Below are 13,058 nucleotides of genomic sequence, written 5' to 3' on the forward strand. Positions count from 1 at the left end.
ATCTGACCATTTAGAATCATAAAAATGCATGCCTTCCGGCCACATCGATGCGTGTGCATAATTTTTTTGACGTTGTCACCCAACCCGTCTATGTGCCCATCCATATGGTCTGCTCCAGTGCTTTAGGGCTCATCTACCGCGCCAGTGGTCCCGTGACCGTTTAAGTTGTGTTTGGGGGTAGTTTCCTGTGAGGTGGTTCCGTCTGTGTCCTCCACGCCCTCCTGGGCTGACCTAGATGTGTCACCCCCGTCCGGGGACGCCCAACTGTCCCGGCGCCGGTAGGCCTCGCACAGGGGCAGGTCCGTACTGTCCCACTGACTGTAGCTTTACCAGAACAAAAACCATAGGGGGGCATAGAATCAGCAAAGCACAGAGAGGAAGTGGCAGACGTGTCTGACTCACATCTGGTACAGACACACACACACACACACACACACACACACACACACACACACACACACACACACACACACACACACACACACACACACACACACACACACACACACACACACACACACACACACACACACACACGCGCACACATGCACAAAAGAGACAGACAGGTATGATACACACAAGAAATCAGTAAACAGCAGTATAAAGGACAAGCTTAAGCTCTAAGGATCACAGAGAAATGTTAGCTAGTAGGTTTAGTATCTGGTGCTGTGATGATATCCCTATATAAGTGTGTCTTCATTCCTGTCCGTCTTCGCTATTAACAGCTGCAATGCGATCTCAAAATGGTCAACTGAACACGTTCATAGCTTGTTTTTTCCATTTCCAAATGCAACACAATCAATGGAACATGACCTGGAGCAAAGGGTCAATAACTAGCTTTGGGTCATCTTGAACTGAGTGCTTAAAACACCTAAATCACCTAACTTTGTAACCATAGTCCCAGAAGTGTATTAGGTCCTGATGCAGGGGTAAGAACAGGAAATGCAAAGGCAGAGAAAAAGAGTGGCCCCAACACCTTGCATGCCTAAAAGCAGCATCCAGAGACAGCTAGATTTCTCACAGTTAAACAAACTAGACAACGAACTACATTATTTTGTCTCTAGTTTATTTTTCAAAGTTTAAAAGGGTTTAAGGGTGGGTCCTATGTAGGTGACTGATATAGACTTAATACATAATGCCATAGTTGATGTTCGTGCAACAATGTATGCTTTGTGAACACAGTTTGCACGGTTACTGGCTTGGTAACTTGTAGGCTAGCTAGGGATGGAATCGGTAGAGATACTGGATTCTGTTCAAACAAGTTTATGGAACCCTCATAGAGATTGGATTTGAGACATGTCTAGCACTTTCCAGTCAAAAAAACATTCTATAGAAAATGTATAACATAGAAAGCTTCAAATGGCTGGTGTGATTATACAATGGTTAATCAACCTATACATCCATAATTTATATTTGGGGTTAGAAAGACATGTTAATGGAGGAAAAACTACAACAATTGAATATACTGAATATAAGTAATCTTCCAGTGATTTTGTGATTGTATCATAGTTTTTGTTCTTCATAAGAGTCCAAGAAATATGCTACAAAGCATTTAACATGTATTTTTCTGACATTTCCCTTTCCTCCTCTCTATGCATGTTCTCTTATTCATCACTTTCATGAGCCTATTACAAAAAACTGAGGAAGAATATAGCAACCAGATACAGTAGAAACTCCACACTTATGATTGAGTGTAACATTTACCATGTAGACCTACAACCTATCATACATGAGGATAAAAACTTCCAGAGGCATGTCAAACAAGGCACTTCATTTAATTTTAAACTAAATGAGATGAGATTCTCACGTTAAATGTAATGCAATTGATTTTTGACCATAGATAGATCAATCATCTATTGAACACGGCATTTGGATATTCTAATGAAGTTGACTCAACATACAAAGACAGTAACGAACTAATGGATATGACTGAGGTGGTGGGGTAAGATCAACCCTTCATAAGGCACGGCGGTGAGGGGGAATAGGTGCTATAATTTAGGGGCAGGTTGGGGCTATAGGGCATGATGGAGTAGGCCAAATGAACAACGACTGTACAGTATGAGCCTACTTGTACCTGGAGGAGTAATATTCTTCCTCTAGCTCGTACAGGTCGATGGCGATCTCGTCGCGGAGCGAGGTGAGCTTCTTGTCGCACTCCTCCTGCAGCGAGCGCAGCTGCTGGTTCTGCAGGCTGATGGCCTCATTGACTGACGGGAAGTCGTTGAGGATCAAGAACTGCTTCAAGTCCGACACCAGCTTCATCAGGGACTCGCCCGCACGCACCTTTAGACACAACAACAAAGCACTGGGATTATCACTGGTGCTTTTGCCTTGTAACATGCACTCATGTTCATTATGCACCAAATGGGGAAAGCACTGACTGAAACAGGGAAGGACTACCAACGTTTTTAGTTGCAAAAGATTTTCAAATGTTTTCTGTTTCATGCCCCAATGAACATGAGCCAGGATTAAATTCCATGTTTATCATTTACTTTACTAGTGTCATGAATATACACTCTGGGGTTTAATGACAAGCGTGTTTAGTTTCAAGGGAGTCTGGGTGGTATGTATGTATAATGAATGTACTTACTATGTTGGCTGCTCTGACATGCATCTCATAATGGTCCTGCTCAGCCTGTGTAGCCCGAGAGACCTGTGTCTCATCCTCTACCTGAAGCAAAACAAACCAACAAATTTTGGTTGGACCATACAGATGACTCTTTGGGTTGAACCGTCATTCTTTCAGTAAAAAAACAACACTTTTTTAGTTTCTCTCTCTCACACAGACAAACACACACACACACTATGTCTCACCACTCTGCGACTGGAAGGCCCTACAAGAGGGTGGTGCGGACGGCCCAGGGCATCACTGGGAGCGAGCTCCCAGCTATCCAGGACGTACAAAGATTCCAGCCACCCGAGACATGTTCTCCATGCTCCAGTCTGGCAGGCGTTACCAGTGCATCATGGCTCAGACAAACAGACTCCTAAATAGCTTTAATCCCCTGGCCATAACACGGTAAAATTGCTAACCACTACTGCTCTCCCTCTCCCACAGACCATCCACAGGTCTATACAAACTCAAACACAACCTACGCTGCTGCTAAAAGTATTATTGATTAGATGTATTACTCCATTATGCAGCTGTCCAATGATTATCGATTGCCATTACCAATAGTATTTACTGTATCTATTTATCCTGCTACTGGTCACTAATACATGTATATATTACCATTAGTATTGTAACGACCCAGTCAGGTCATTACAGTATATTACCATGAGTATTTATATATACCTGCTACCAGTAACTTTTCAGGCCTGTTCACATGTATATCCTACTACCTGTCACTTTTTATGTATAAACCCACCTCAACCACTCCAGTACCCCTGCACATTGCATAAGGTACTGGCACTGACCAGTACATACTTGCATTTTCATGTTCTTTAACGCTCATCATAGTTTTTATGTGGTTTTTATTCTTACTTGTATTTGCTACTCTATTTTATATTATCTATATTATTAATATTACTATTATTGTCACTGCATTGTTGGGAAAGAGCGGAAAGAGCTCTAAATGTAAGAGTTTCACTGTACTTTTTACACCGGTTGTATGCTGTGCACGTGGTGCACACACATACACACACACACACACACACACACACACACACACACACACACACACACACACACACACACACACACACAAATATCGTAATGTTACAGCTACCTTTGCAGTTTTGATGATTTCTGTGAGGTTGTCTAGAATGGACCTGATATCATCCTTCAGTCTTTTGTTGTAGTTCTGAAGAAGGCTCTCCTTGCTTTGAGGTAGCGCTCTTTGGCTGGCCATAGTATTCAGGAATGTGAACAAACCCACTTAAAGCACATAAAGGATATAAAGAACATAAAATACGATCATAAAGTTATGTTGTTAACCAGAAAAATATAAACGGCATGTGCATGGCACTGGCTAACGTTAGTAGTGTATCACAAGTGTATTGACTTTCTCAACTTGCAATAATTAACATAGAAATGCATGAACTCAACCAAATATGTTTAGACATATCCTATGATTGTGCACCCTATATATAGTCTAGTATTATTCATGAAATCTCACTTACCTCCAAATTCATTGTTGAAAAATACTATTTATAAAAACAGAAACATCCCGTTCAAAAACAGCCCTGCCGTCGACTGTTAATGACGTCACATCAAGGTACCACGGAATTTAAATTACCCACAATGCATAGGTCTTCCTTTCTATCTGATCCAACATGGTGAGTGTATTGATATTTCGTTTGGTGGGGAAAAGATACATCTTTTCATCCCTTACCATCTTCTTTTTAAAATGTTTATGTGTCATAAAAGTTACTCTTACTTGTCGTACATAACCCAAGCGCCCATTTCACATTGGTATGGTAATAATGTTTTGCTGTTTTATCCGAAATCTCCCATGACTTGGTACTGATATTGCCTGTAGAAGTTGTCCGCAGAAACACCACCCATACAGCGTGCTTTATTTTAACCTAATCCGTGTCTAGGAACTTGTTGAAATGCAGTTTATGGAAACGTTAAATCATGCATTACACTTTTTACGCATCTTGGGAAATGTATAGTTGATGTGGGACTAAAGTGTTATCTAGTAACGTAGCTAGCAAGTGGGCTAACTTGTCTCGAAGGCCTAACTTCGCGTCAGTTTTGGTTACGGGTCTCACGGCCTGTTCCATGCGCCCAGATTGGGTTAACTCATTGTCCATAACAGTAGTAGTGAAGGATATCAAATTATCAATTAATTGGAAGTTGTCAAGTAAACCATTGTATGCCTTTGAGAGTTGGGTAGTTAAATGTGCTAACTAGGTAGCCATAACTAACGTTATCTCCAAATACGCTAGTGTTGATGAGGAAACTCACGCCAAGCGTATGATCCAGTTCCCACTGACGTTTTATTAATGGCTTTTGCAATGATGCTTTGAATTTCTTGAACTGAATCTGTTATGTTGATTCAAAACACGAGCTTTTTAACCCCGAGCTAAAGCCACAGTCAAGTTATATTATGTGAAATGTATTTGACCATTTAACGTTATGCTGACCAGTCTACTTGTTTTTGATAGCCTAAAGGCAAGAAGTCTAAGGGGAAGAAGGTGGCACCAGCCCCTTCAGTGGCCAAGAAGCATGAGGCCAAGAAAGTGGTCAATCCCCTGTTCGAGAAGAGACCAAAGAACTATGGCATTGGTGCGTAAAATGAACCTGGGATTTCTATTAGATTTTCACCAACTGTTTTGACATTTTCCCATGTCAGCATGTGCAGATGATGAAAATAATATTTGCTATCTTAACAACAATGCAGACAACCCACCAAGATCGCTGATGCACTTCTTTCATGATTATAGTGGCTTCAGGCTATTTTCTGATCATACCAAAGTGATTAGATGCATTAAACCCCCCCCCCCCCCCCCCCCCGTGTTTATAGGTCAGGACATCCAGCCCAAGCGTGATCTGACACGCTTTGTGAAATGGCCCCGCTACATCCGCCTGCAGAGGCAGCGCTCCATCCTTTACAAGCGTCTGAAGGTCCCCCCTGCGATCAACCAGTTCACCCAGGCACTGGACCGCCAGACAGGTAAGTCTGTACATGGGCTTATCAATATTGCTGAGTTGTGTATTGACGGGGGGGGGGGGGATTGTTTCTGAAGATGGCTGGTATATTGTGGGTTTTGCAGATGATGTGAAAGAATATTTGCTAACTGAACAGCAATGTTGACACCCACCAAGATCACTGATGCACCTTACTGTACTTGAAAGACCCTCAAGCTATTCGGCTGGATCCCTAACTTTTGACAACTTGGAGTTACAGATGTTTTCTGCAATTCCTCAGATCCAGTGGGATGTACTAATTCTCTATTTCCCCGCAGCCACACAGCTGTTCAAACTGGCCCACAAGTACAGGCCGGAGACCAAGCAGGAGAAGAAGCAGAGGCTGCTGGCCCGCGCTGAGCAGAAGGCTGCTGGAAAGGGAGATACCCCAACCAAGAGGCCTCCTGTTCTCCGTGCAGGTGAGGCATGAGGGATTTAAGTAATTTTTAGATTACATACTTTGGCCTTGATGCAATGATGTTTGAATTTCTTCACCTGAAACAATCATGTAGTTTGAACTTTTTAACCCTGAGCATCAGCCACAATAATTGTTTTTGACTAGTTCAACAGAACTTGTTGTTGAACATGTTTTTGATATCCATGTTGAATTCTCCCATAGGTGTGAACACAGTCACCACTCTAGTGGAAAGCAAGAAGGCCCAGCTGGTGGTCATTGCCCACGATGTGGACCCTATTGAGGTATGACTCCTTTCACCATTCTATGCTTATTTTGTTCATTATGGGTGAGCTGTTGCAGACGTGATCATTATTCATGGGCTAATTTGGTTCTTTGCAATGATGCTTGAATTTCTTCACCTGAATCCTCAATGTGGATCAAAACATACAAGCTTTTTAATTCTGAGCGAAGACTAATATTGTAGTTGAGACGCAAAAGCACAGTCAAGTGTTTGATCCATAAAGAATAGATACTTGACATTTTCTTTTCCCCTTTGTAGTTAGTGGTGTTCCTGCCTGCTCTGTGTCGTAAGATGGGTGTCCCTTACTGCATTGTCAAGGGCAAGGCCAGGTTGGGACGACTGGTGCACAGAAAGACCTGCACTTCAGTTGCCTTCACACAGACAAACCCGTAAGTAACAGGTGGCATAGCCAAACATTTGTGAAAGTGGTGTTGATGCACTGAGGCCAACCTCTAGGAAGTTGCGCTTGTGCTTTATAAAATTTATTAAATCCTTTGGCAATGATGTATGAATTTCTTAAACTGAACATGTGGCTTTGTGAGCTTTTTAACCCTGAACCAAAGGATTGTGTGCAGTTTTAACTGGATCTGAAATGTTCTTTGTGACGGTGCACTGATGACATGTTCCTACCTTTTCAGTGAGGACAAAGGTGCCCTTGCCAAGCTGGTGGAAGCCATCAAGACCAACTACAATGACAGATACGAGGAGGTGAGTGGCTGGTCTGCCCACCATCTGTTTGTTAATATTGACAAGTGGTCAAGCCAGCATGTTTTGGTGTCCTGAAGATGGAATGGATTATCTTGCGGGTTCACATTTTGGTTTTGCAGATGACTTGAAATATTTGCTCTCTTAAAAGGGATATTGACACCCACTAGGATCACTAAGGAAATGTTTTTTAAAGACCTGTGTTCATTTCTGTATATGGCTTCAGGGCTGGGAATTGGCAGGAACCTCACAATACAATTTCACGATACTTACGTGCCGATACAAAATGTATTGAGATTTTTATGTTCCAAATGTATTGCTCACTGTATGCTGCAGGGAGACAGAGAGCATGAGAACGAGTTCTGATCAATTAGGGAAATGGTAGTGCTGAACATGTTGGCTAACTGTTTTTTGTGGGATTGAGAACAAGCTATAAGATTAAAAATACCCACCTTTTGGCACAGGTACCGCAGGCTAGCTCTAGCTAACGCTACCTCTTTACAAACTGATACTGGAGTCAATATCGATTGTCCAAAAATATTGCGATATCCCCCTGTTGCTACATAACTGGAGGGGGATCTGGAGGTACACAAATCACCAGATTGCTGCAGTCTTCGCCTTTCTCTAAAATGTCTTTATTATGCCATTCCTACCAGACTGAATTAAATCATGACAATGTGCTTCCTTTCCTAGATCCGTCGTCACTGGGGAGGTGGTATCATGGGCCCCAAGTCCACAGCACGCATCACAAAGCTGGAGAAGGCAAAGGCCAAGGAACTGGCTACCAAGCTCGGATAAGCTGTTTGCTATCAAAATAAATGTCCCAAGAAATATGCAGTTTTTTCTGGTCTTTTGTCAGATTGGATTGTGTGTATACTGAACAAAGAATATAAAATCAACCATTTTAATGAGTTCATAAAAGGAAATCAGTCAATTGAAGGGATGCAAACTAGTCACCTTCCAGCGCAATTTGCCGTTTTGAATGTGAGCTGCGCAATTTGTGTAGATCCGATGAGAAAAGCTTGACTACTGGCTGTATGTGAACAAGTGTCTCAGCCAATCATTCACATAACAATGCAGCATACGACTGAAGAGAGGAGACAAGTGTGCTAGTTACAGTATCAGCGTGCACTCTGGAAATACAGCGGGAGAGTGGCATGGCAGTTTGCCCGTTAACTTACTGAAGCGCCTCCCTTGAATGATAGGAAGAAGTAGGTGAGTATGGAACGCCATTTGGGTCTTTGCATGTCAAAAAATATGCGTCAAATAACACTGACGTGTCAAATAAGCGTGTTGACCAATCGACCTGAATATGACTGCACGTCGCACAATAATTTAAAGCGTTTATTTTTTTACACAGTTAATACACATTGATTACACTGTCACTCGTATTTCATATGTCACAATTCATCGATTACGTATGCTATGATGCTGGTAAAGTTGTCTCACGCTCTTAGTGCTGGTCATAAAAAGCTAGCTAGCTCATGGATGCAACAATGTTCTTCCCCAAAACAACCTTTTTCAGTAGCTATGGCTAGATTACTCATCTAAAATAATCCTAATTTATAAGACGGTTCTTATTTGATCAATGGTGGTCAAGCCCATCTGTGAATCGAGCCACAATAGTGGACTTTGCGGTTAGCCTTCAAAATAAAAGTATCATTGATGCGAATGAATACGAATAGTAGAATTATGACATTGAATAGATCATGCTAAACCAGTTTGAAATGTTAAAACCAAAAAACTTGTTAATCTGAAATCACACTGGATGTATTGGATTTTAGAATTTAATTAGGGGCATACTTATTTCACTGTACAGCCTTACCTGTGGGTCAATGACACCCAGAGAACATTAGTGTCGTAGCTTTGATTGTGGGACTGAAAGAACTGAATTGAGCCACATTTATTGTCAACCTATGTGTATTGTAAGTCGCTCTGGATAAGAGCGTCTGCTAAATGACTTAAATGTAAATGTATTGAACACTATTCCAGAGGAAAACCAATACTGCGTGGGTGTGTTGGATTCTGATAACTCTGAGGAGGATGTTGGGGGAAAAATATATTGGGTATTGAGTAGACTGTTACCCCATTTCATTGATCCCCAAACCTTGGGTAAAGCTGTACAATGCAATATGAATGTCAACACACACAATAGGCTGACTGGGGAGGTGATTTCACAGTTCTGCGATAAGAGCTACAATGCTAATATTTGCGTACTCCTCTGGGTGTCACCGAGTAGACGGATACCCCATTTCATTGCTTCACATTCCAGCCTTGTTTAACATTATCTAGTCTAAATATGGCATGATTACACCAATTGTAACCTTCTGCATCACTTTCAATGAGGTACTTTTATTTTGAAGGCTAACAGCAAATTCCAATATTTTGCCTAATCCCTAATCCTATTATCTGTTTTACAACTTCACTCTGCTTACATCCTTACTATAATGCCCTAGTATTATAATTCTAACATAGCTACACACATCTTCTTATGATTCTCAAACATTTCACACCGTTATACAATATCAGAGTGGAACACTTTAGCCATTATCTCAAACCATACAAATTATTCTATCAATAATGCAATTTCTATTGCACTCCACACTGTCCTTTCCCACCTGGATAACAGGAACACCTACAGTATGTGAGAATGCTATTCATTGACTACAGCTCAGCGTTCAACACCGTAGTGCCCTCAAAGCTCATCAATAAGCTAAGGACCCTGGGACTAAACACCTCCCTCTGCAACTGGATCCTGGACTTCCTGACGGGCCGCCCCCAGGTGGTAAGAGTAGGTATCAACACTTCCGCCACGCTGACCCTCAACACAGGGGCCCCTCAGGGGTGTGTGCTCAGTCCCCTCCTCTACTCCCTGTTCACTCATGACTGGATGGCTAGGCACGACTCCAACACCATTATAACATTTGCCAATGACACAACAGTGATCTCCGACAATGACGAGACAGCCTATAGGGAAGACGTCAAAGACCTGGCCATGTGGTGCCAGGACCACAACCTCTCCCTCAACGTGATCAAGACAAAGGAGATGATTGTTTACTACATGTAAAAAAGGGCCGAGCACGCCCCCTTCTCATCAATGGGGCTGCAGTGGAGCAGATTAAGAGCTTCAAGTTCCTTGGTGTCCACATCACCAACAAACGAACATAGTCCAAGCACACCAAGACAGACATGAAGAGGGCACAACAAAACCTTTTCCCCTCAGGAGACTGAAAAGATTTGGCATGGGTCCTCAGATCCTCAAAAGGTTCTACTGATGCACCATCAAGAGCATCCTGACTGGTTGCATCACTGCCTGGTATGGCAACAGCTCGGCCTCCTTCCGTAAGGCATTACAGAGGGTTTTGCGAATGGCCTAGTACATCACTGGGGCCAAGCTTCCTCCTATCCAGGACCTCTATACCAGGCAGTGTCAGAGGAAGGCCCTAAAATTTGTCAAAGACTCCAGCCACCCTAGTCACGGCAAGCGGTACCGGAGTGCCAAGTCTAGGTCCAAGAGGCTTCTAAACAGCTTCTACCCCCAAGCCATAAGACTCCTGAATACCTAATCAATACCTAATGAATACCCCACCCTCCCTCTCTTTTACAGCACTGCTACTCTGTTGTTATCATCTATGCATAGTCACTTTAATAACTCTACCTACATGTACATATTACCTCAAATAACCAGTGCCCTCGCACATTGATTCTGTACCGGTACACACCTGTATATAGTCTCGCTATTGTTATTTTACTGCTGCTCTTTAATTACTTGTTACTTTTATTTCTTATTCTTATCCGTATTTTTTTAAACGGCATTGTTGGTTAGGGGCTAGTAAGTAAGCATTTCACTGTCTACAGTGTAAGCATTTCACTGTCTTCACTGTTGTATTCGGCGCATGTGACTAATACAATTTGATTTGATTTGATAACAAGTAAAATAAGGATGTTACAGGGAGAATTTGGGCATGGCATCAAAGCCCCATTTTAACCAGGGCCTGATCGATGGGAATAATACCCTTTTCTGCTTCTTTGCTAAGAGTGTACTGAGCTTTATATGGTCTGTGATTATACTTCGGGACAACATTCACCGGGGTGGCACCTCTCATCTTCCCAATATCGGTCTTGGAGACAGCCCAGAGCTGTTCTGGCACTTCATCCAGCTCTGGTATGTTCAAGTTATCTTGAGACTCGACCATCAAATTCTCTGCAGGAATAGGTTCTTTCTTCGGTATCGTTTGGGTGGTAGCACAGAAAGTGGAGGAAAAAGGTTGCTGTTGATGGTGACCACTTCCCATCACTTTCCCAGGCCACCCAATCATTGGCTGTCATCTGTATTGTTTTTTTACATACTACAATGTGGGACAGCACCTGTTACTTCATACAGTGTTCTCTGTACATCAGACATCAGAACTCCGACAGCTGTAAATTCCTCACCATAGCATATTCCATCAATTGTCACTTCCACTCTGCTTTTCTGCTTTGTCCATCTTTGTTGTGTTAGGTTCTGACAAACTGAGTAAAAACTCAGACGGAAAACTAGGAAAAGCTCAAAACAAGTTTATTCACCCACTGGGTCAAACAGCTGAAAAAGACAAAGACATGTTTACACTGGTACATATATTTATACCCTCTACTTGGCAGAGTAAACTCCTAGATAGCCAATACATCTCTGTTGTTAGGCAGGATTTTAGTGGTGACTGTTCTATCTCACTTCCTCTGACCTGACCTCGGCCCAAATTCCTAAATTCCTCCCCAACTCACGGCCTTATCTGTTGACTGAAACCAGACCATTGCCCTTCTCCTCTCCATATGATATATGAGATTTCTGACAGAATGTAAACTTTCTGCAGTCCCCTTTCTCACTCAGTAGATTTCCATACACTCAGTTCTAATATGTTAACATGAATAAGGATATTTCAAGTTAGATCCCAACAGTTGATATTCGGGGTCTTCTCCACATGAGGGGACAGCTGCTGTGTAGTGAAGATGTTCCGGGACCTCCCATGCATAGTGGTGTGGGGAGGTAAGTGATCTCTCTTGTAGTTCACCTTCCACCTCAGGATCGTCAAATTAATCTTGCACATCAGATCTCTTCCTAGGAGGTTTACAGGGCAGGTGGAGGAGTACAGAAATCGATGTTTCCAACTTCCATCTTTCCATTTAACGTAAGTGAGGCATTCTTTAGTGGGAATTCCTGATGCTCCAACATTGTGGATTACTTTTGGGGCAGATTGTTTCAACACTGAGATAGCAGCCCCGGTGTCTTCTAGGATTGGAATCATCTGGCCAAGTATTTCAATTTCATCAGGAACCTTTCAGTCGAAAAGGTGGTACGTTTCAGCATCTGGCATGTTTCTTGTGGTTCTTCATCATCGGAATCTTCTTCTGTTTCCACCTCATCCTATGTTCTTTACCCACCAAAGGGATTTCCAACCCTTACATCTTCAGATGGTCCTGGACATTCACCCTGGTAATCTCCATCACTAGGACAGTCCCTTGCTAAATATCCTGGCTTGCCACAGTTGTAGCATCTCCAGTCTCTCCCTTCCTCTACCTCGTCCTTGACCTCCACCTCCACAGTATCCTCTTCCTCCTCATCCTTCTCCTCCAGTGAAAAACATAAACTGTGCAGCTTGTAGTTTAGCACCAGTCTTGGAGTTCTTCGACCTGATCTGTCTTTCTGCATGGTCAGTCACATCAGCAAGGGTCTTTGTCTCCCACCCAATGCATGTAGTGGTCAAGCTGTTATCAAGTCTTGTCACAGGCCACAGCAGGCTGCCATATGATTCTTCGTAAAGGGTCAGACCAGAGTTCTGGAGGAAGATCTTCTCCATTCGTTCCTGATAGTCCTCAAAGCTCTCATCGGCCTTCATCACGGTGGAATGTATTTTCTGCCAGTCTGTGTGCTTTGGGTATGTTGTCTTTACATTATCAAACACAGCAGTGAGTTGCATCCCTGATCCAACCTCCCTTACACTGGTTTCACAACTTCAAACACCGACAGAGTATTTCCTCAATTT

The 13,058-nt window shown here is 42.6% G+C and overlaps 2 protein-coding genes and 6 non-coding genes across 9 annotated transcripts; 7 read left to right on the plus strand and 1 right to left on the minus strand.

The window, feature by feature from the left end:
- Nucleotides 1-4,234, minus strand: LOC139551696 (mediator of RNA polymerase II transcription subunit 22). 2 transcript variants are annotated; one of them, XM_071362962.1, is made up of 5 exons: nucleotides 4,123-4,234; nucleotides 3,729-3,877; nucleotides 2,591-2,671; nucleotides 2,075-2,283; nucleotides 1-324 (listed from the first exon to the last, which is right to left on the minus strand). In XM_071362962.1, exons 2-5 carry the CDS (start codon nucleotides 3,849-3,851, stop codon nucleotides 123-125), a joined length of 615 nt encoding a protein of 204 aa, XP_071219063.1. In that variant the 5' UTR covers nucleotides 3,852-3,877; nucleotides 4,123-4,234; the 3' UTR covers nucleotides 1-122. The 2 variants fall into 2 exon arrangements, with proteins under 2 accessions (XP_071219063.1, XP_071219064.1); XM_071362963.1 differs by lacking the exon at nucleotides 1-324 and having other exon boundaries at nucleotides 1,053-2,283.
- Nucleotides 4,225-7,871, plus strand: LOC139551695 (large ribosomal subunit protein eL8). The gene is made up of 8 exons (XM_071362961.1): nucleotides 4,225-4,278; nucleotides 5,113-5,233; nucleotides 5,472-5,621; nucleotides 5,914-6,054; nucleotides 6,255-6,334; nucleotides 6,592-6,722; nucleotides 6,972-7,041; nucleotides 7,732-7,871. The coding sequence occupies exons 1-8, from the start codon at nucleotides 4,276-4,278 to the stop codon at nucleotides 7,834-7,836; spliced, it is 801 nt and encodes a 266-aa protein (XP_071219062.1). The 5' UTR covers nucleotides 4,225-4,275; the 3' UTR covers nucleotides 7,837-7,871.
- LOC139552890 (small nucleolar RNA SNORD36) lies at nucleotides 4,958-5,034 on the plus strand. The gene has a single exon (XR_011670551.1). It is a non-coding gene; the product is annotated as a small nucleolar RNA SNORD36 (small nucleolar RNA).
- Nucleotides 5,305-5,373, plus strand: LOC139552899 (small nucleolar RNA SNORD24). Its single transcript, XR_011670560.1, has one exon. It is a non-coding gene; the product is annotated as a small nucleolar RNA SNORD24 (small nucleolar RNA).
- Nucleotides 5,717-5,785, plus strand: LOC139552898 (small nucleolar RNA SNORD24). The gene has a single exon (XR_011670559.1). It is a non-coding gene; the product is annotated as a small nucleolar RNA SNORD24 (small nucleolar RNA).
- LOC139552891 (small nucleolar RNA SNORD36) lies at nucleotides 6,105-6,172 on the plus strand. The gene has a single exon (XR_011670552.1). It is a non-coding gene; the product is annotated as a small nucleolar RNA SNORD36 (small nucleolar RNA).
- Nucleotides 6,426-6,502, plus strand: LOC139552927 (small nucleolar RNA SNORD36). Its single transcript, XR_011670584.1, has one exon. It is a non-coding gene; the product is annotated as a small nucleolar RNA SNORD36 (small nucleolar RNA).
- LOC139552892 (small nucleolar RNA SNORD36) lies at nucleotides 6,829-6,894 on the plus strand. The gene has a single exon (XR_011670553.1). It is a non-coding gene; the product is annotated as a small nucleolar RNA SNORD36 (small nucleolar RNA).
- Nucleotides 7,872-13,058: the final 5,187 nt, after the last annotated feature.

The sequence above is a fragment of the Salvelinus alpinus genome, chromosome 24, assembly GCF_045679555.1.
Source record: "Salvelinus alpinus chromosome 24, SLU_Salpinus.1, whole genome shotgun sequence".
In the NCBI taxonomy this organism is placed as follows: Eukaryota; Metazoa; Chordata; class Actinopteri; order Salmoniformes; family Salmonidae; genus Salvelinus; species Salvelinus alpinus.